At 37.1% G+C, this 22,836-nt stretch overlaps 1 protein-coding gene and 1 long non-coding RNA gene across 11 annotated transcripts in view; one reads left to right on the top strand and one right to left on the bottom strand.

Annotated features, from left to right (window-relative positions):
- Window positions 1-22,836, bottom strand: part of PCDH17 (protocadherin 17) — a 111,433-nt gene that overhangs the window by 69,714 nt on the left and 18,883 nt on the right. For 7 of the 10 annotated variants that reach the window (XM_048851675.2, XM_048851685.2, XM_048851693.2 and 4 more), the window contains 2 exons: window positions 11,027-11,085; window positions 10,722-10,894 (listed from right to left, as the gene is read on the bottom strand). In XM_048851675.2, coding sequence (XP_048707632.1) covers window positions 10,722-10,894; window positions 11,027-11,085 — 232 coding nt within the window. Of the gene's footprint in view, window positions 1-5,656; window positions 5,812-10,721; window positions 10,895-11,026; window positions 11,086-22,836 lie in introns of all 10 variants that reach the window. The other 3 variants (XR_007356908.2, XM_048851703.2, XM_048851670.2) reach the window with 2 other exon arrangements.
- Window positions 12,052-17,697, top strand: LOC142069572 (uncharacterized). Its single transcript, XR_012665486.1, has 2 exons — window positions 12,052-12,135; window positions 16,847-17,697. It is a non-coding gene; the product is annotated as an uncharacterized LOC142069572 (long non-coding RNA).

The raw sequence follows: 22,836 nt of genomic DNA, 5'->3' as shown, positions 1-22,836 counted from the left end.
ATTATCCCCCCTTTATATTGCAAAGACACATTTCTATTTCCATATAGATACATAAGTACTTTTTGGTATGTTTTGAAAGTCAGTCAGAGAGAGTTTCCCCGTAATTTTTTGCCTAAATAGCTTCATTTAGTCTCTCCCATATACTTAAGTACACTGCCAAAACACCAGGATATCCTAGTGGTGAGCCCAGACAAAATGAAACATGTCCTTGCATTTGAAAACCTGGTCTGGATGAACCCAACTCCAGTTGAAACGCAGCTTGTGGTAAGAGTAGATAGAGGTATTCTCATGCAAAGTGTGCTGCTCACTGACTCTTCAACTACTGTAACATCTGCCTACATTTATCTGTTTTATATATAATATAAAGGCAGTAAATAGATAGAGACATTAACCTGACCTCTTCTCCCATCAGAGGGTCAACACTTCATATAATTTTTCTGCCCATTTTTAGCATAGTATCCTCTTCCTCATCCCGCTCCCCCTTTTATCCTACTGCTAGAACTCCCAAAAGCTTCAAAGACTTGAGGGGAGCACATTGGTGGAGGGAGGTAGCTTGCGGGAATTCTCTTGTCTTTATGGCAGAAACCCAGCATAAAGGCTTGGACCCAGCTTCTCAGCAGCAGCTGTTATTGTCTTCTGGCCTGACATCACAAAATGCCATCCGAGAACCTACTCTCAATACGGAATTGAGACTGAAAATGCAGAAATTCAATCTAAAAATTGCAAAAAGAAAAGGAGTACTTGTGGCACCTTAGAGACTAACCAATTTATTTGAGCATGAGCTTTCGTGAGCCACAGCTCACTTCATCAGATGTTTACCGTGGAAACTGCAGCAGACTTTATATACACACAGAAATCATGAAACAATACCTCCTCCCACCCCACTGTCCTGCTGGTAATAGCTTATCTAAAGTGATCAACAGATGGGCCATTTCCAGCACAAATCCAGGTTTTCTCACCCTCCACCCCCCCACACAAATTCGAGAGTGAATTTGTGTGGGGGGGTGGAGGGTGAGAAAACCTGGATTTGTGCTGGAAATGGCCCACCTGTTGATCACTTTAGATAAGCTATTACCAGCAGGACAGTGGGGTGGGAGGAGGTATTGTTTCATGATTTCTGTGTGTATATAAAGTCTGCTGCAGTTTCCACGGTAAACATCTGATGAAGTGAGCTGTGGCTCACGAAAGCTCATGCTCAAATAAATTGGTTAGTCTCTAAGGTGCCACAAGTACTCCTTTTCTTTTTGCAAATACAGACTAACACGGCTGTTCCTCTGAAACCAATCTAAAAATTAACTGGTAGACTCAAGTTTAAAAACACAACATGCAAACAAAAAGGGGATTTATTATTAAAGGACTTTTAAAGGGATGGGACAAAAAAACAAAAACAGACAAACCCTTCCTCTCGCAATATAATAAACACACTGTACATCCTCCAATATCAGTAAATAAGAGCTGGATGTCAGACGGGCTCAGGCTTAGTTTTGTTCAAAATATAATTTGGGGGTAAGTTCTCCTATCATATAACATACAGAAATAGATACTTCTCAGAATCATACATTTTAGATGTTACGATAATTTGGACTGGCCTCCTGCATAACAAAGGCCACAGAATTTCATCCAATAATTCTTGCATCTAGCCCAACAACTTGTGGCTGAACTTTGCTAAAATATATCTTTTATGCTTATTGGCCTTACAGGAGAGGCTGCTATGAAATATTAGAGGGGCAGCACATTTGCAGAGACGAGTTCAGATCTATATTTTTGGTCAGAAAGTCTTGGTTTTGGCTTGTCCTACCTTTAAAATCCTTGAACAAGTATTTAGTGCTATAAGCATTCAAAATGGACAGCTTAAAAGATTCAACAGGAAAACTTTTTAAGCAAAAGTGGACTTCAGCAAAGCCATTTGAGTGTTATTATTACCAAAAATGCTAGATGATTGTGTCAAAAGCAGTAATACACCAATGGAAAGTTACAATGTTCAGTCTGTTCAGCGCACCTAGTACTTTCATGAGGAGGACGCGGCCAGTGGTACAGCTGATCAGACTCTCAAGCTTAGAAGTGCTGTTTTCTTGACCAATCTACTGATAGGAACATAAGAATGGCCATACTGGGTCAGACCAATGATCCATCTAGCCCAATATCCTGACAGTGGCCAACGACAGATATTTCAGAGGGAATGAACAGAACAGGTAATCATCAAATTATCTATCCCCTGTCTCCCGTTCTCAGCTTCTGGCAAACAGAGGCTAGGGACACTTCAGAGCATGGTTTTGCATCCACGCCCATCCTGGCTAGTAGCCATTGCTGAACCTATCCTCCATGAACCTATCTAGTTCTTTTTTGAACCCTGTTATAGTCTTGGCCTTCACAACAGACTCTGGTAAAGAGCTCTACAGGTAGACTATAAATTGTGTGAATAAATACTTCCTTTTGTTTGTTTTAAACCTGCTGCCTATTAATTTCATTTGGTAACCCCTAATTCTTCTGTTATGAGGAGTAAATAACACTTACTTATTTATTTTCTCCACACCAGTCATGATTTTATAGACCTTGATCATATTCCTCCTAAGTCATCTCTTTTCCAAGCTGAAAATTCCCCGTCTTATCTCTCCTCATATGGAAGCTGTTCCATACCCCTAAGCATTTTTGTTGACCTTTTATGTACCCTTTTCAATTCCAATATATCTTTTTTGAGATGGGGCGACCACATCTGCATGCAGTATTCAAGATGTAGACATACCATGGATTTATACACAGGCAATATGGTATTTCCTGTCTTATTATCTAACATTTTGTTAGCTTTTTTAACTGCCGCTGCACATTGAGTGGATGTTGTCAGAGAACTATCCACAATGACTCCAAGATCTCTTTCTTGAGTGGTAACAGCTAATTAAGACACCATCATTTTATATGTATCGTTGGGATTATGTTTTCCAATGTGCATTACTTTGTATTTATCAACACTGAATTTCATCTGCCATTCTGTTGCCCAGTCACCCAGTTTTGTGAGATCCCTTTGTAACCCTTCACAGTCTGCTTTGGACTTAACTATCTGGGGTAGTTTTGTATCATCTGCAAATGTTGCCACCTTACTTTTTACCCCTTTTTCCAGATCATTTATGAATATGTTGGACAATACTGGTCCTAGTACTGAGCCTTGGGGGACATCACTATTTGCCGCTCTCCATTCTGAAAACTGTCCCATTCTCCTATCCCTGGTTTCCTATCTTTTAACCAGTTACTGATCCATGAGAGGACCTTCCCTCTTATCCCATAACAGCTTACTTTGCTTAAGAGCCTTTGGTGAGGGACCTTGTCAAAGGTTCTATGAAAATCTAAGTACACTATATCCACTGGATCACCCTTGTCAACATGCTTGTTGACCCCCTAAAAAATTACAGTAGCTTGGTGAGTCAAGATTTCTCTTTACAAAACCATGTTGACTTTCCCAATAAATCATGTTCATCGATGTGGCTGATAATTCTGTTCTTTACTATAGTTTCAACCAATTTGCCTCGTACTGAAGTTAGGCTTACCAGCCTGTATTTGCCAGGATTGCCTCTGAAGACTTTTTTCAAAATTGGCATCACATTAGCTATCCTCCAGTCATCTGGTACAGAAGCTGATTTAAACAATAGGTTATCTACTACAGTTAGTAGTGCTGAAATTTCACATTTGAGTTCCTTCAGAATCCTTGGGTGAATACCATCTTGACCTGGTGATTTATTACTGTTTAATTTATCAATTTTTTCCAAAACCCTCCTCTAATGGTACATCAATCCATGACAGTTCCTCAGATTTGTCATCTAAAAAGAATGGCTCAGGTTTGGAAATCTCCCTCACATCCTCAGCTGTGAAGACCTTATCTTCCTTGAGTGATCCTTTAGCATCTCGATCATACTGGGGCCGCACTGGTTGGTTAGCCGTCTTCCCGCTTCTGATGTTTTTTTTTTTTTTTGCTGTTATTTTTTGAGTCTTTGTCTAGCTTTTCTTCCAAATTCTTTTTTGGCCTTCCTAATTATATTTTTACACTTCACTTGCCAGAGTTTACACTTCTTTCTAATTTCCTCAATGGGATTTAACTTCTACTTTTTAAAGGATGCTTTTTGCCTCTATCTGCTTTTTTTACTTTGTTGTTTAGCCATGTTTGCATTTTTTTGGTCCTCTTAAACTATGTTTTTTAATTTGGGGTATATATTTAAATTGAGCTTCTATTATGGTATCTTTAAAAAGTTTCCATGCAGCTTGCAAGGATTTCAGTTTTGACATTGTACCTTTTAATTTCTGTTTAACTAGCTTCCTCATTTTTGTGTAGCTCACCCTTCTGAAATTAAATGGTACCGGGGTGGGCTGCTTTGGTGTTTCTCCCTCCCCCTCACAGGGATGTAAAATTTTATTATGCTATGGTCACTATTACCAAGCGGTTCAGCTATATTCACCTCTTGGACAAGATCCTGTGTTCCACTTAAGACAAAATCAAGAATTGCCTCTCCCCTTGTGGGTTCCAAGAAGCAGTCATTTAAAGTGTCAAGAAACTTTATCTCTGTATCCTGCCCTGATGTGACATGTATCCAGTCAATGCGGGGATAACTGAAATCCCCCATTATTATTGAGTTTTTTAAATGTTTACAACCTTTCTAATCTCCCTGAGCACTTCACAGTCACTATCACCATCCTGGTCAGGTGGTCGGTAATATATCCCTACTGCTATAGTCTTATTATTCAAGCATGGACTTACTATCCATAGAGATTCTATGGTACAGTTTGGTTCATTTAAGATTTTTACTTCATTTGACTCTATGCCTGCTTTCTTATATAGCACCACTCTCCCAACAGTACGACCTATTCTGTCCTTCTAATATATTTTGTACCCTGGTATTACCATGTTACATTGGTTATGCTCATTCCACCAAGTTTCTATTATACCAATACCCTCATTTAGTATGAGGCACACAAGTTCACCCATCTTAATACTTAGACTTCTAGCATTTGTACATAAGCTCTTTAAAATATTTTCACTTTTTAGCTGTGTGCCATTATGTGATGTAATTGAATGGGACTCTTTTTCATTTGACTGTTTCTCATCAGATCCTACGCACTGCAGAAAATTAAGAAACCTTTGGAGCTGAGCATAAAAGCCATACATAAATAATAAAAGCCACAGTGGGTTCTGAGTCTTAAACTAAAATCCCTATTGTTAAAATGATACTGCATTACCCAAATATCTCACGGGGTGTTGGTAACTGATTTGGTCAGAGACAGCTGGCTAGATAGGTCGTTTCCTTGATAAAGCAGCTTTGTTGCTAGCATTTCCCATGGCAACTGCTTACATAAAACTACAGATGCGCTTGCTTAAATCACAGAAGTCAGAAAAGGAGTGGGAATACCAGGGAATGTATGGTAAGGAACAAATCTGATAGGGATAAAACCTCATTTATTTTGGGCACTACCAAATAGTTTCTATACTCTATAATTCTAGAAACTGATACTTCTAAATCAGAATGAGAAAAGTCCCTGAGATATCAAAAGGTAAGAGACTCTATGTATAAACAAGCTGGCATTGCTCTGGGTCTGGATCACACTGAATCAGATTAAAGTGAAGAATGGGTATTGCGTGCAAATCCTGACATACAACAGCAAGGTAGTCTCTTACCTGACCATGTTAGGGGTAACCAAGTTGGAGTGGATGATACTCTTGGACATAAAGATTCTTAGGTGGCGTCAGAACAAGTAGTGCAGTCTGACAGCTATTCACATTCTGGGCACAGAGAGAATGTGATAGAAGATGTTCTGTCCGGGGGGGGAAACCTATGGGAGGAAGCAATGTTGAACAAAATATTTCACAGGTTGCGTCAGTTTTGGGGGGACTCCCAACCTGAATCAGTTTCTCAGCAGAGGCAATCACCAAACTGTGAGAAGGAATTTCTCCACAATCTTCTTGTTTGGATATCTCATTAAACTAGTGCACTTGTTTAACAACCCATCATTCCAAATGGCACGAAAAGCATTGGTGATGGCGTCAGAGAGCAGAATAGAATTATGCCTGATCTTTCCTCACTGACCATCAAGGGCTGAATTTCAGCCAATTAAATAGATCCCAATGGCTTTTAATTATCCTGGGGACCTCAGGAATTGTGACAAGGCTGTCAATGGGGAGATCAGAAAAATTCTTGGTCAAAAATTCTGATAATCTCATGCTTACTATTGGGGAATCAATGCAGAGTACTGGATTTTAAGAACAAATTATCACACTCTTGCTCAAAGAGTGGAAAAAATCAACAAACAAGCTACAACAGACTTTAAGGGACTTTGTTCTGTGGACAAACTCAAGAGTTCAGAATATTCTTTGAGATGTTAAAACACTGATAATGTTTTTGTTATAAGATTGCTGCAGGTAGCGCTACTACAGTTAAGATGCATATGTATTTCTGTTGTAAGAAGAAAGAAGTATTATATTTTGGGGCTGATGCTTTAGTATCTCTTATTTTTCTTGCGGGTTCATTTTGCCCCTTTTATACTGGTTAGCCGTGTTGTGTAAATTAGGGCAAAACTGTACCCTCTAGCGGAGAAACCTGGTAAACAGATTATAGGGTTTAAGGGAGTCTCTGACATGAATCTTGAAGAATTTCCTTCTAATCTTCCTCTCAGGAGGCTCCTCTGTCCTTTCTTCTCTCTCAAGAATAAAGTTATTGTTAACTAGGCAACAGCATTTATGCAAACTCCTCCTGTGAGATGTGGATGAAAAGCAAACTTTGATATCATATATTTGAAATTATGATACCACACCTTGTGTTACAACAAATACTGAACAAGGCTATTAGATTCAGAGAGACTTGATCTCAAAAGTAATTTTGACAATAAAATAATAAAATAATTTTATGTAGGAAAAGTAGAAAAACCGCTACCAAAATAGAAATGAAAATAAACCAAAATAGAAATGAAATAGAAATCCTGCAGCATTCTAACCAGGAAAAGGATTTAAGAGTTATTAGAAAAATATCCAACTTTGTGGATAGCTGCAAGAAATGGAAAATAGATTTCTAGGATGCATTAACAGAAGGATGGAATACAAATTATTTTGCTATTGTACTAGCCATTTTCTAGATACCATTTAGAATATGATTTTCAGTTCTGGTCATCTTTTCCAGGAAAAGATATTATTGCCCTTATGTTTAAACCATTGGCATCAAAAAGAATGATTCCAGTATTTAAAAAATACTATTGGAAAAAAAATACTATGAGCTATTTCAGTTGGAGCAGTGAAGAGTTTCAAGGTAACTTAATAGGAACTATTTAAAGCTGTTAAAAGTGTTTAACAAAGGGAATGAGTTCAAACTGTTCTGTCTGGTGAAAGGGTTAAAATAACTCAGGGACACAGCCTAAAAATGAGGCATAAACAAAAAATTCTGGCAAAACCATAAGCATATTGAATAAGTTGCTTAGTAAGAATAGTGACTCAGATAGTATAAATAAGATTAAAAGACAGCTAGACATTTTTATAGAAAGAGAGGACTGAAGTATATAGCAGGATGGCTTCACTGAAATAACTGAATGGAGACATGACTGTTTAGTACACGAGACTTATTGTTCCAGTGACTTTTTTTAAAGCATGTGGGTTATTTTTTCCCATTAGGGGCCAATGTCTAGTTTTGATAAAAATTCTCTCATTTGCAGTTTCTCCCATATTTAATAGTACTGAGACCAGCGCAAAACGAAAAGTGCCACCTGTAGACTTCCCCTTCAAAATCAAACTTTCTCAACAGCAGATGTATTTGGGCTTTGCTCTCCACTGTCTCTTTCCTTTGGTGGAAGCCGAAATGTGAGCTGGGTTGCGCAGATCCCCATATCCAGCCAGAAGCTATTTCTATCCTAGACATTTTTTTTCATAAAACTTCCTATTTTGCTAGCACTGTGTGGCTGTACAAGTGGTAGCATAAGTGTAGATCAACCACTGACATTTAACCACCATGTCGTCTAGACCTGCTCTGAGCCAGATTAGATGACACAGTTGTTAACGTATCAGTAACCAGTTCACACGAGTGTTCCTGCTGCTGCTACCATGGCTGGGTCTGGAGCTACACTTCTGATAGGAATGCTTGGAAATTATATACAAAAGTTTGCAGATACAAACTCAGGCCAAGAGTTTCAAAACCCTAACATTAGGTTCCTGAGTCCATTTAAGCATGGTCTAATATTAAAAAGTGCTGAACACGTAATAATTCTAATTGACCTCAGATCAACAAAAGCAACAGCATTTTAAATATACTTAAACAAATACCACCTGGCTTAAATTTTTGTTACAAATTGATGGTTTTCCATCCTTGAGTGCAACCTAGAATGATGACAGAGCCAGCACTTCTGCTACCACTTTGAGCTCTGGTCTAGACAACTGGTTTTTGGCCACTCTTCCATCTCTTTTACCCTGGAAGACAATTTTTCTTTATGGAAAACAAGATCATTTTCTTTCACTATCTTACTTGTCATATGTCTCCTCCCACAAACTGGCCTTTTCATTCAAAAAACAAAACCCATTTTCTGAAGAGAAAGACTATACCGGTGCAGGTAGAATTATTGAGCCCAATACTGCTCGCATTAAAATCAACAGAAAAACAATCATTGATTCAGTAGAACAGAATTGGGCTTTTGGGCTTCTTTCCTGCAATGATCTCTGCATGAATTGAACCTCTGTGTCCATATGAAGTTCAGTGAAGGTTTGGAACCCTAGTCTACATAACTCCACCATCCATTTTGTTCCTGAAGAACTCACAGGAAACAACAAATATCATTACCCTTTTTAATTACATTTGAAACATAGCTCCCTTTGCCGTCTCTATGTTTACATTTAATTTGTTGTGCAAAACCCCCCAAAACAGATTTGCCTAAATGCCTCCTGCTGACATTCAGCAACAGATTGCACTTAATATTCATAGTTCAATTTCTGTATAAAAAGAAACTGAGGAATTAATATGAGCCAATTGCATGAGTAGTTTTTTGATTAATAGGACCCCTCATCCAGATATGATGACAAATGCAAACTTCCGAATAGCTCTTTGCATGATTACAAAAATAAGCAATACGAATGGTTGACTAAATTTGCTTACTAGTCTTCTTGTATTCTGACCTGTATCTGGCTCATGTGTATAACATGTTGCTGCACAAAATGCAATAATACAAACTCTGTCTTTTAACGCTTTCCTAAAAATGCACCTATTTTGTTTAGATTATTAGAACATAACTTTCCTAATTCCACTTTTTTTTTGTCTTTTGGAATTCCATTGTACTTTCAGGTTACCTGTTATGTTGAAGCCTGGAGACCCTGTCCTCTGTTTTCTATACAAAAACTGAGAAACTTAGATCCATGTTCAAACAGTTTCTTTTTAAAAAAAAAAAAAAAGTCCAGCACTGCATCTTTATACAGATCAATGTCCAATTATAAGCAGAGTCACTGTGGTAAAAGGTCAGGAAAAAAAATAATCTTTCTGGCATTTATTACTTGGAAAACAAGGCCTTGTATGAGGTCAACCCTCCAATACACACAGAATAAATTATAATGCAGCATTATAAATATTGTACACAACAAAAATTATATTGCAATCTCAACATGATCAGAAAAATGAAGTAGAGCGTGTATTTGCTGATGAATGTGCTACAGATCAGACTGTGCTAGAGGCAAAAATCTAGTTCCAATTAATCATCAATTAATAAAAAGCTTATAATGTATTTCTGCTTAATTATAAATATAGCTTCTCATTAAGAATGATTTAATTAATCAATTTTTAAATATCCTTAACATTGTGAATCACTTTCCACACAACAGACTAAAATGACTAACAGATATGTGACAGTAAATTCAAAAGAATTCAGTTGTTCATTTCCTCATTGCTTTTGAGACTACAAACAAAAAACACAAACATACATGATGCTGGAGCATTCAGTTTGGCTGACATTGTTAGGAAATGTCATATTTATTTTGAAATAGAAGATATCATAATTAGTGAAAAGGCATAAAAAAAAAGAATTGGACACAGACTTGGAGGCAATAAACATGCTTATTTATCAGAATGTATGCTTATAGAGCATTGCCGCTGTCCTAGTATAAATCATTGTAGCAGCTTAACAGACACTTATCTGCGTCTTTCTTAGGGTGTGAATGAAATGATTATACTGAAAATCGTATGATGCCATTATTTGACACTTTGCTTCTTATATTGCGATGAATAGTGAAGTCAACGTTACAAATAGGAAAATATAGCCTTGAACTGAAAATTTCTTCTGATCCAGTTTTTTTTTTCCCCTGATATCCAAGATCTTTTCTTAAACCTCACTCCAAACTATGTAAAGAATGGAAATGACTAGATGTTATTTTGTCTGTTGTTGTAATCATATCTAATTTCAATTTTCAAGGCATGCCTAGGCAGAAAGACTGTACACTATACATTTATGGAAATGTCCATGAAAACAAAATATATGCTAATAGTTTTGGAAAAATACTAATTTTTAATGATTTTTAAAATTTTCTTTGGAATAAAAAAAGAAAGGCTATTGTAGTTTCATGTTTATACTTAAAGATATTGAACATTCTTTGCTCTGGGCCAAGATTTACTGTTTTATCTGATAGTAGTATCAATTCCACCATGATAAACTCCAACTGTAGCACTAATAGGTTTATAATGATTGCTTAAGCTTTACACTTTGTAGGTATTGGAAGCTTCACTCACCTTGCTCAAGTGGCTGGCTTTTAGTTGAAGTAGTTTTCATCTTCAGTGCCTCCCTAACAGACATGTCACAGCAGGAGCCTTTGTTAGTGTCTTGGTCACTGTCAGCCTGATCACTGTCCCCATGCCCGCTGTCCCTCAAGCTGGCTCTTTCCGGGTCCTTGAACGTGGAGCTACTGAAATACATATTTAAAAAAAAAAAGAGAGAGTTGTATTTACTTGTTCCAATTTGAATTGTACTCTCTGGCAAAGCAATTTTGACAAGAATGCAAATGGGGAAGCCGAGAAAGTTATTTAATAGGCCTTACCTTTGAACAAACTGCTGCCTGCTGCCCATGTAATTGGGCTCTGCGGGAAAATTGTCTGTCTGTGAAAGAGAAGGAAAAAAATACGTATAGTTGTACACTGGACAAATCTCCTGCAGAGCAACAAGATTTCCTAGAGGAGAAATAATTAATAATTCAAAAAAATCCCTTAATCTTCAGATTTGTACATTTTAATTAAATTGGAAAATGCTGGCATGTAATTATGTACTCAGAACAATTAAATGATTCCGGTCCACAAATTACCTGCTAAAGTAAACAATGAGGCTATAATAAGTGGTATTCTCTGTCAGTAACCTGACAGATGACATTGTTTATGTTTTTTCATTAGTTAGATATTAAGACTGATGGTTATTAAAGAGGAAAGAAAAAATTACCCAATTTTTGCATATTACAAAAGTGAATTATTCAATAATGCTCACTTTTAACATAGTTACATCATCTTCTGGGATTCTGATGCCCTTATTGCTGAATACAATTTCATTTAAACTAGTACATTACTTCTGAATTGCAAAAAATATAGTTTAAGAATCTTTCTGTTAGTGGTTTATGGGTCTTTTCTTTTAAATATTACTGGAACCAAATGCAAGCACTATGCATATGTTTGATTTTGTCTCTCTAGTTAATTCTCATCAGTATTAATAGCTGTTTCTGAAAAATAGGGGTTGCATGCACACAATAACATTAAATGATTGTTGTTGCCAAACATTCTTTTAAAAGAAGATATTTTATAAAGTCTGTGACTAGTGTATTTTTAGCAGTATGAGCTAAGTAACTGTAGAACAGGAGTATTTAGAGCATCCAGACTGACATGGAGTTCTGCCAAAGGGAACTGAATTCCCCTTGTATCATCAACTAGAGTTCTTTGGGAGAAAGAGAGAGAAAGAGACTGTATCTTTCATAAAACACCATATACTATACATTCATACACATCACTTCTTCTTGCAGCTGACTTAGCGACAAAGCTTCTACTGTTTTCTGAAACACTTCATATCACGCCATTATGCTCTGCAGCAATGAGTTCAGGAACAGCATCTAGCGCATAAGTATCAGTAACACAGGGAGCACTCAATTAACGAAGCAGAAGGCCCAAGGTAAGGTTTAATGTTGCAGGACAAGTGTTTACATAAATGACTAGTCGCTTAAATATTTGTTTTCCCTATTCGCTCCCAACTTAATTTCTTAGGTTTGTTTGTTGTTATGTGCAACTGATGAAGATCCACTGTAATAAAAATGATTTGCTGCTGTTTGTAGGTTGTATGGGAAGTTTGGGAGAATGTGACCCTACATCTTAAATCTACTATTCTATGTTGGTTGCTGCAACCAACTATCAAACATCTATCATTCTCCCAGTATATGCAAAATAAACTTAGCTATATAACTTGTGGTGTGTTTTTTTTAAACTACAGATTATTTGGGGGAAAAACTACATGCTCTCACCCACTAGTTAACGCAGAGTATTTATACTCTGGGTTTTTTCCCCCTTACTGCTTATTAACTCTTTGGCACAGTCAGTTGGTACAGTATTACCAGGCATTTTGTATTAACATTTGAAGCAGTTTCAAATTTCAGATTTGGAATGCACCATACTGTGTATGTTGATTTTAAAATAATCTGATTTTGCACATGTGAGAGTTTACTTTTAAGATGTGTAGCAATGCAAATCATATGTCTGACAATAGAATCAGACTTTTACTCCTCTTTTTTCAAAATAAAATGTTTTAGATTCATGGCTCCAATTTATGGTTGTAGCCTCAAATCTTCACAGTGCTTTTCAAATATAGGGGTTTATATATGCATATAGCAACTGATTTTATTCAGATGTTAGAAGGTAAAATGGATTTCTGCTGTGGGAAATATCATATTCTTAGGTATAACCTAAGAAAACGTAGTCTAGAGAAGTGGAACTTTGGAGTTATGGGTTCTAATCCCAGCTCTTTCATTAGCTTTTTGTGTGACCTTAGGCAAGCCTCTTAGGAGCAGATTTTCAGAAGTGCTCAGTTCTCACTATTGAGGTTAGATTTTGAAAAGTGCTCACAGTAGGAGCTGTAGGGAGCTAAGCACTTTTGAAAACCCAGCCACTTAATTTAGATACATAAACAGAAGCCGTTTGGTGCTTGGCCCTTTTGAAAACATGATCCTTAATATCTACTATCAAAAAAAGCCTCTGTTAGCTTTTTATTTATATTAAGCTTGCTAGTTAACATGTAGGCTGTAATGTACATATAGCAATAAATATTACAGTTTTTAAAATAGGCATTTAAAGGAATTAAAATAACAATTATGAAATGGGAGAAGGAAGATAAACTGTTAGAATATTTAAATACCTCATAACATATCCCCAAAACAACCTCTGCTCCCATATCCCTGTTCAATCTCAGCCTATAGACCAGAAATGCTCTTATACTCATGCACCCTACACTATATACATTCTGAAAACAGCCTACCACTGCTCACAAATCACCGCTCATCCCACCCAGCATACTGTTTATAGCCAATAGAACCAACCACAGACTATTTTCTAGATCCCATTCGTCTCAACTATTATTAGCCAGAGACGTTAACCTCTTGTTCTTATCTATACTAATTAGACATTTGCCTCTTCCTAATCTCAACTATCTATTATGTTCAAGAGACCACCCAGAATCAACACTGTTCCCGTCTATCGTTCCACTATGAGGCAAAAAGCTAGTTACCTCATCCAGTATATTTATAGCTCAATATAATTTCCCTTTTTATCTTCCTAAAGTCAAAGATGCTATCTTACAGATACAGTCCACATATTAAATTTAGCTCAATCCACCTTACATCTATTGTCCATGCCTCATAATACTCTGTTCAAACTTTCTATCTAGATTCTTGGAACGGCACCAATCACCACACCATCTTATCACAGACCATACATATCCTCCCAAGGAATAATAACCAAATCACAACAGGCGATTTCTGCAAACTTCTCACCCTCCTTCTTCCGAGGCACTCAGGGTTATGATATTTTTTAAAAAACCCACAATTAATTTCCTTTCCTTCACCAAGGCTTGCACAATACTTACTTATATAAAGGAAGAGAGATAGAGTAGGTCTAGAATATATTACACTTTCATTTGTAATCCATGGGCCAGTGCCAATGGTATACCTGGGGAAAGGGTGTAGATGGCTTTTCTCCATCTTTCCCTTCCAATCCTGGGATCATCTGAAGGTATTTGATCACTGGTGCAAGACAAAACAAGCCATGTTACACTGTTTTGTACTTGCCCCATAGCAGTATTGCCAGTATTCTTGGAGCAATGTGCGTTCTGGCCACACACCCTTCAGTCTCCAATCCCAAGGGGATAGGAACATGGTGCATACAGTAGAATATACCAGATTTGTATGACCTAGTGATTTGCCTACTCCAGGGGAAACCCAGTTGACTGAGTGAGCTAGCTGTCTGCTTTCTGCTGCCAGAGAAGCACAGAGGAGCTGGAAGGGAAGAGTGGCGAAAGGATCTATAACTAACAGTTATAAAATGTCTAATGTTGTAGGTGTTATGGTGTAAAGCATAACCCTGCTAGATGCATGACAGTTTGGTATTTGGCAGCAGAGTTAAAGTTGTTTTTTTAATATTAGATGTGATGTTTTATAAATGAACATCTATTCAAGAAGCTGTATGGAGTGAGTCCTTGATTATTTACTTTCCATTTCCATTATTTTAATTTTTTGTATAAATTAACATTCTTTGGAATACATACATTTGAATTTAAATGTTAAAGTGAATTTTAGCTGAAAATACTTTTTCTATGCCACGTTACAAGGGATAAGAAAAACAGGGTTCATAATGGAACCCTAACTGCAATCTTAACTATGGAGCTGCACACAATTACTAGATAATCTATGTATAGTTGCAGAACTAAGTATAAAATCCTACTCCTTCAACTCCAGAAACATAGACTTTTACCACTTCTTGGAAACTCCCTACCAATGATGAGCTACAGCAGGGCACGCTTAGCTACAGGGCAAAATCCTTACATACACTATCCTTACATACACTGTAACCATTATAATAAATACTAAACATTAAGCTTTGAGGCTGAGATTTCCAAAGGCACTTAAGGGAGTCAGGTTCCCAACTCACATTGATTTAAATGATTTGGGTGCCTAACTCACATCGGTTGCATTGACAATCCCAGCCTAAATGAGCAGACATTAAAAAAATTAAAAAATGTAACACTGATGAAAGCTGATATGAAAGATTTTCACCAAACTTCATCTTAAATATTTTCAGCAGACTTATTAGTCATACCACTTTATACCACACCGCTGCAGTTCTAAGCAATGTATGGCTTTTGAAAAACCTACCACCAGCAAAAAGCATTTTGTTGCACTCTGACTACCCAAAACCTTTCTATGTTATTAGCTGCAGATCTTATTAGTGGCATACTGTATGCCCATATTCCTTGCTAACTTTTGAACTCATTTACATCGAACACACTCATTTATACAGTATAGGATAAGACCTCAAGTGCCACTGGTATCACACAACCAGAGTAACACAGTCAAACTTTAAGAATCAGTGGCATTACAACAGCAGAGAATTCAATCTTTTGTGTTTGGAGGAGAAGGAAGATAAAAGGGCAGGCAAACTACACCCCTATTAAACACTATTTATGATTTTAGGTATTGCAATCTAAGCAGTTGCCTTGATCATTTTAATTCTTAGGAAATAATGTATTGGTCAGTTTTTGTCTGAACTAGATGTTGAAAGGATGTTCAAGAATCAGAACTGAACTGCCATTTATAATTATTAGAACTGTCCACAGAACCATTGCATAGTAGGGCCTAGTTGGGGCAGCCATGCTGGCTGCTAGGGAGGTATTTTCTACACCAGATTCAAATATATTTGGGCAGAAAGGTGACTGCATTTTACATGTATTCTGTGATCAGGAATCCCCATATAAGGGGTGCTGGGCAACAGCTACTAATCTGAAGCCTGGAGCAGCCCATCCAAGGGGCTACACTAATGCACCCTGATCTGCTCCCCCAATTGAACAGGCAGATAGCATTACCCACCTTCGCACCAAACCCCCACATCAGCTTTTTAGCATCAGATTTTGGAGATTTTATTTGGAATTCAAGATGTTCACTGAGTAAAATTAACTAACACAGTGCATTAGACAGGGATCAAGCACGGTGATGATAAAGTACTGAAGAAGAACACACATACAAATTCTGCTATTAGTCATAAGAAATGCTGGCCGCATGGAATTTTAAATTGCATGCTGTGGTACACACCTACCTATCCACATTCTGTGATACCAGCTTGGATCTGTGTACTCAGAAGAAATACATTTCAGTACACCAACATTGCATTTGCCTATTACTTACATATGGGGAACTCAGAATTCTCAATTTCCAAATTCACAACCATGTGACCCAGAAATTTGCATGTCCACTAGTTAGGTTCTACTATTTAACTTTACAATGGCTACTACTTACAAAAAGATTAATTTAAGAGAAAGGAAAGGAGGAAATTGAGATAATAAGAGGCTGAATATTAGGAACAACTTCCTAATGAGATCCACTAGAGAGGGATAGTCTCCTACAGAAAGATATGGAAGCCCCACCATTTGAAACATTTTAAACAAGACTGGATACAGCCCTAGATGATGTTGTATTACAGTGAACATTCCTCTAGTGGCAGGGGAGGATAGTCTTGCTGAGCTAAAAGGTCTCTCCCGTTTTTAATTTTTGTTAATCCATGCAAGGGAAGAATGTGGGTACTGAAATCTACATTATTTGAAATGAAATGTTTTTAATGTTTTGTAGATTAAGAAGATTTCCACGATGGTTCTAGAGGTTTTGTTCTTTTGGGAAGATTCGCAGGAGAAAGGTACACCCTCTGGGATCCACTAAGTTTGCACGCATCCCACTATTCCGCAGCGGGACAACATAGGGCAACTTCATGATACCTGTGGAAATTTTCCCCTCCAGAGTCATTTCCCTTGGGTATTATGACAGAAGAATATGATCTGGGTCCACGTTGGAAACATCAGTATGTCCCTTACATAAATATTTAATTTCCAAAGGGGCCTGAACCTTGCCTCTTAATATTTGTGTGCACAAAATCCCACATCTCTGCATCCAAAGGTTTTTACTGGTGCAGATTTGGGTGTTTGTGCATGTGTAGAGCTTCCAAAATCACAGATGCAAATTTAAAAGCTGTTTTACAAAATCAGGCCCACTATTACACTGCAATTCTCCAGTCTGAAATCCACTATTGGTACATTTCTCATTAGCTTGCACAAAATGATTAGAAAATAAGACAGAAAATTCAAGCTTGCAACTTAACAGCTCCCTCCCTTGCAAAAATAAACGTCTGAAAACAACACAATTCCAGAAAATTTTAGAGAAACATGGTATTCAAGTATTCTTGACAAATTGTGCCCAGAAATAACTGTCATATTTAGAAGAAGATATATTCTAATGTCTAAAAAAGAAGACAAACATTAATCAGATTTATGAATATTAGGCAACTAGAATATTCATAATCTTTCTCATATTATGTCTCAGAATTACAAGAAGAAGCATGACAGCTGCAAAATGTGTGATTCAATGCAAGTCTATTTTATGTAGGTGTTCATACCTGAAACTACAATAAAACAAAATGTCTTTGCTGACTCTAACATCTTTTTAATTAAACTTTAGCAGAAAATGAAATGGAACATCACTCCCCTTTATCAGACTGCCACTTAATATCTAATTCAAACATCTTTCAATTCTTTTTCTGAAAACCTTAATTCCAAGTATTTTCCACCCAGTGAAACAGAGCTCTTACATACTGGCAATCACTTCGCAAGACAAAAGAACTGTTTTCTGCCAAATCTAGTTTTGAAAGAACAGACAATTGTCTTGATTTTGTTAGAAACTGTTTATGTTCTACATGGTACAATTTTCCACAAAGAGAAAGAAAAGGTTTCTTGGTAAATCTGCTGCTGAGTGTGTTTACTTGGCCTGAAGACTTAGTTTTTTATTTCGGTATAAAAACCTTAAACCTCAGACCTTTACCATTAACAAAAGGTATTGGCCCAACAGCGAACAAAGAGTTGTACATAAATCAGTAATGAAGAATTTTACCTATTTGGAGGATAGAATTAAAAAGTGACACCATTCTAGACAAATCTAGGAACAATTGTCCTCTTATGTGCTGTGCTCTCATTTCCTTCTGGAATTGCACCACCGTGGTATATTTTATATTACATATATACATGACTGGGAAGCTTCACACTTCTAAAATGTGGGTTTCCATATTAGAAAACGTGCAGTGTGCTTATATGATTTTTCCAATAACATATGACATTGTCCAAAAGCATATTTTCATTAAGAAAACACATGATAAACAAGGGCACATGTGAAGATTGTACCACCAGCCTCTGCTGTAGGGATACTGAGTGCAGGTTCCTGGTATCATGCATTTCTTTTGCTTTTCTTTTGCCCAAAGGAAGAAGGATTCTTTTCGGGAAGCCATGGATTGCACATTCAAACCCATATACACGGAAAGCAGAGAACAAAAGAATGAGCGATATCCACCGCTCTCTACATCTGATATAATAAACTAGAGCATCACAGATTATCCTGGCCAAATCAGTCCCCAATCCATGTATTATTATTTATTTGCCAAGTTCTTCCAATGGTGTACTTGGCAATTCACCAGACAAAAAAGACGCAAGAATACTTGCCAGGTTTCCCCCTAGCCCTTGTAAAAAGGAAAAGTGAAAGATAGATGGGAAAGGGGATGGACGGATCCTGGCCAGATTAGCATCTGAAATAAAAGACACAAGAGAGAATGCAACCTCTCCATGATCAATTCTTCCCCCCTCAGAGGGAAAGCTCTTTCAGACTAACACATCCCTTTTTCTCCCCATCACTGCAAGAGGAGATACAAGAGACATCTAGCAGCCAAATCTCTCTCCACGAAAAAGAGAAGAACTGGGGAAAGGGTGACAACCTCACTTAGTCCATGACTCCTCTCCTACTAAAATGGCAATCAGAGGGAAGACTCTTGCTTCCCTTTGTGCATAATGGAGATTTTTTTTTTCACTAGGAGGTCTTTCAGCCTCATTCACATGAGATGTGAACATCTGATGAGAACATAAACAAAGTGAAGGAAAAGCAGTAAGAAAATATTTATTTAATTGTAGCATGACTTCTTAAAATAAACTATTTTTTGGAGAAGGCACAAGAAATGCATATAGAAAGATGTGCCAAATACCACACTGTATAAAGAGCTCTGGCTGAAAATACAATAGCTCTGCCTCTGCTATTGCAGAGCAGAATCAATAAATAAACATAATGAAATTCATGACACATTATTACATTACTCTGTATTGCCTCTATTCATTTAAAAAAAAAGATGAGCACATTTAAAATAATTCACAACATGTCAAATGCCTGTGAGCATTGCAGCTGAGACTGATGCTTTAAGAAGTATTTGTGAAGTTCTTATGAGGGGACTTGATATGACTTATATCAAAGTTAAGATGGCAGTATGGGAAACCAGAACAATAACTACTTCACTCTAGCCTGCTAGTATAGTTGTATCCAATATATTTTCACTTTTGACCAACGATATGTACTTACTAGAGCCACACTGTCAATAAAAACCACATTAAGAACCTTTGAAAGAGCTTCCATGTCAATTAGGCTGCAGATGCATCCTATTGTTCTAGTTTTCCTGTCAATTTAATATACTGGATCATATTAACAGCACTGACTTGTCAATAATGTGGATCTGAATCCTATTAATAGAGTTATGCTGCCAATATAATCGGCTTTCTATTTATCGAGCTCCCCAGTATTTGGAAAAGCTGTGAAATGGGATTATAAGGTTATGTTGTGTACATCTGTCTCTACACTATGTAAAATATTTCAGGAATTTGATCCCACCAGCTGAAGAAACACCTGTCTAATCATTTTTTCCCATCACATGAACTTCAGACAACAGAACAGCATACCATCACTGAGAGGATATTAAATCACGCTCATTTATCACAACACGTTTCCTGCTTGTTCTAAGTAACCCTGTAATTTTACAAGACACTCTACCTGTGTGCTACACATGCAGGAGAAGTGCTACGGGATGTGTGTGTGCTATCCCCCCTGCATGAGACAGCATCTGTGCTAGGAAAAATACAAGGAAGGCTATGAAACTAAGCATGCTTTAGGAATGAATATCTGAAGCGCTATGTCATTTCAGTGCTTATTTAGCCTCTGTGTCATGCTGTATAATCTTGGTGTGATTGGAACTTGTAAGTATAATTTTAGTGTAACATGGACCCCTGAAAATAATTAATAAGAGGTAGTAGTTCGTGCATAAAATAACAGTGAAAAGTTCAGCAAGCCTCCTATTTAACAGAAGCCTTAATGAAGTTGAACATTAGTTGCTTTTAACCACATTCATATTAAATAACTACTTTGACTGGATTAGCAGAATATACAACAGACCATTAAAACCTGATTATAATTTTTTTTGTTAAAACTGCACAAAAATAATTGCATTAAAATGTACTGGACATTGCTCTTATCAAATTAACTCTGACTTGAAAATATGGATTTAAAAATTATAGTCCAAAATGACAGTTAAAGGTCAATGAATCAAGTTTCCAATTACATTTTCTGGTAGCAGATGGGTGCAATGAAACCTAATGATTGAATCTGAAATGCTTTAACGGATCTTTTATCTATGGCTCTCACTATGTTGAATCTACCTTAGCATTCCAAACAAGATGTTATGTTTACTACAACTAACTGACTCAGCTACAATTAAATGACTAGATGATATCTGCAACACCTTATCACTGTATCAGCTTGCTCCAGGACTAGTGAATCACAAGCAAGAAGAGATAATACATCTTTGATATCAAATTTGATACCAACGCCATCCTGATTTACTTATTAAATGTTAACACTGAAAGTTAAACCAATTAAAATTATATACAAGCTGACAAAAGCAAGGATATTAAAAGTTAAGTAGACAGTCCAAGTATTTTTGCATAATTAAAAAAATATTCTTCTTCCTCTCCCCCTGTTTGCAACCCTCCCTTGGAACTATGAAAACCATCTCTTTATCTTTTGACATTTTTCTTTCTACCATGCACACTGGTTTTACAATGCTCATGAATGCTGAGCTGGGGGCATTTTATTTTTAATTTTGAGTGAAATCCCAACGTTCTTACTCAAACTTCCACTTGAGCAAGCACATACTTCAGGAATTGTCCTATTCTTACTGTTATTGTTTTCCTTTTTTTACAAGCACTGAACACGTTTTCTAGGGGGAAAAAATCTATAAAAGCAACAGTATATGGTGGGGGGGGTAGATCAAAATGTGTCCTTTTATTGGTATACTATCCTGAACTCACAGTATACTGATGGGGGGGAAACAGAGACATTCTGTTTTGAACGTCTTAGCTTTATTCAGTTTGTTTCAACACCTTAATTTGCTGTTTATATAGTCTGGGGCTGCTCCCTTTCCATCTAAAGATAATGGCAAAATTCACATCAAGCCTTATCCAAAGCCCACTAAAATAAACTGATGTTTTTTTCCACTGTCTTCAGTGTGCTTTGGATCAGCCCTTTACTTCAGCTGAAGCAGAACTGAGTACTTACATCGGGATTATATTCCCACATACATATAAACTGAATGCTGCAGAAAGTTGCAAAGGCGCAGGAAAAAGATTACAATGGGCTCTTACGTGAAATGATGGATGAAGGAACTCCTGTACAGTATGTTCCACCTCCCCATATACACTTGCAGATGCCCTTCTACACAGACACATGGTTGGGGTTCAGTGGGTTTTTGCGGGTGATGATAGGGAATGGTGAATGACCAAGAGAGCAGACCCTGTATATGACATGTTCTACTCCAAACCCAGCAGATTTCCAAATGTAAATCTGCACAGGTGTTAGTACTCTGACTCCATGCTTTGTGTCCAGGGGAAGTCTATGATATAGTATAATTTTAGAGCCATGCTGCTAGGGGCAGAGGACACAAATGAGCAGGGCATTGGACCTGCCTGTCGGTGCGATACTTATGAAATATACAGAGGCAGATCTGCATTTTCCCACAGTTCTTTCAGTTGCCTTCTTCTTTAAATTGGTGCCCTTCACCTGCTTCTGGTACTTTAGGAGTTGCTAAAGAGCTTTCAGAATATTTTCCTCTTTTGAAGATTTTCTTCGAGCCAGTCAGAAATTAAACCTTTAATTTTATTTAATTCTTCACTGAAGGCCATGAACTCTACATTTACTTCTGTCTGGGTTACTATTTATTTAGGTTCATGTAACTATTTATTTCAACATTTTAAAGTTGTTATTCATGTACGTTGGTTCATGGATATGATGCTCTATTCTCACGTAGATATAATTACCACGAACTAGCACTAGTTAGAGTCACATCCTCTGTATATGGAAACAGCTGCAGAACTGAAAACTGAAACTACAATGAAGGAACACCAAATTATCGAATCTGATGACATCATATGCCTGTGTGACGTACATCTGCAGTTGTACAATTTTGTGATGTTGCTTTATTATCTATGACATAAGATAAATAATTTAGGCCTGCACAAATTTAACAAGAGGTTATGTCCTTAAATAAATGTTTGAACCATTAGTCATGTATCTTCACATAAGCACTGCCTCTCTCCCTGTAATACATTGCCACAGTTGTGGAGGCTCTGAAGCTAGAGCTGCTTGGTAAAGTAGAGAGAGGACAGCTGAAAAGGTATTCTCTGTAAGGAGCCTGGGATTCTGGAATGCCCTCC

This window comes from Caretta caretta, chromosome 1, assembly GCF_965140235.1.
Source record: "Caretta caretta isolate rCarCar2 chromosome 1, rCarCar1.hap1, whole genome shotgun sequence".
NCBI lineage: Eukaryota > Metazoa > Chordata > Testudines > Cheloniidae > Caretta > Caretta caretta.
This window is presented reverse-complemented; position numbering and strand designations above follow the sequence as displayed.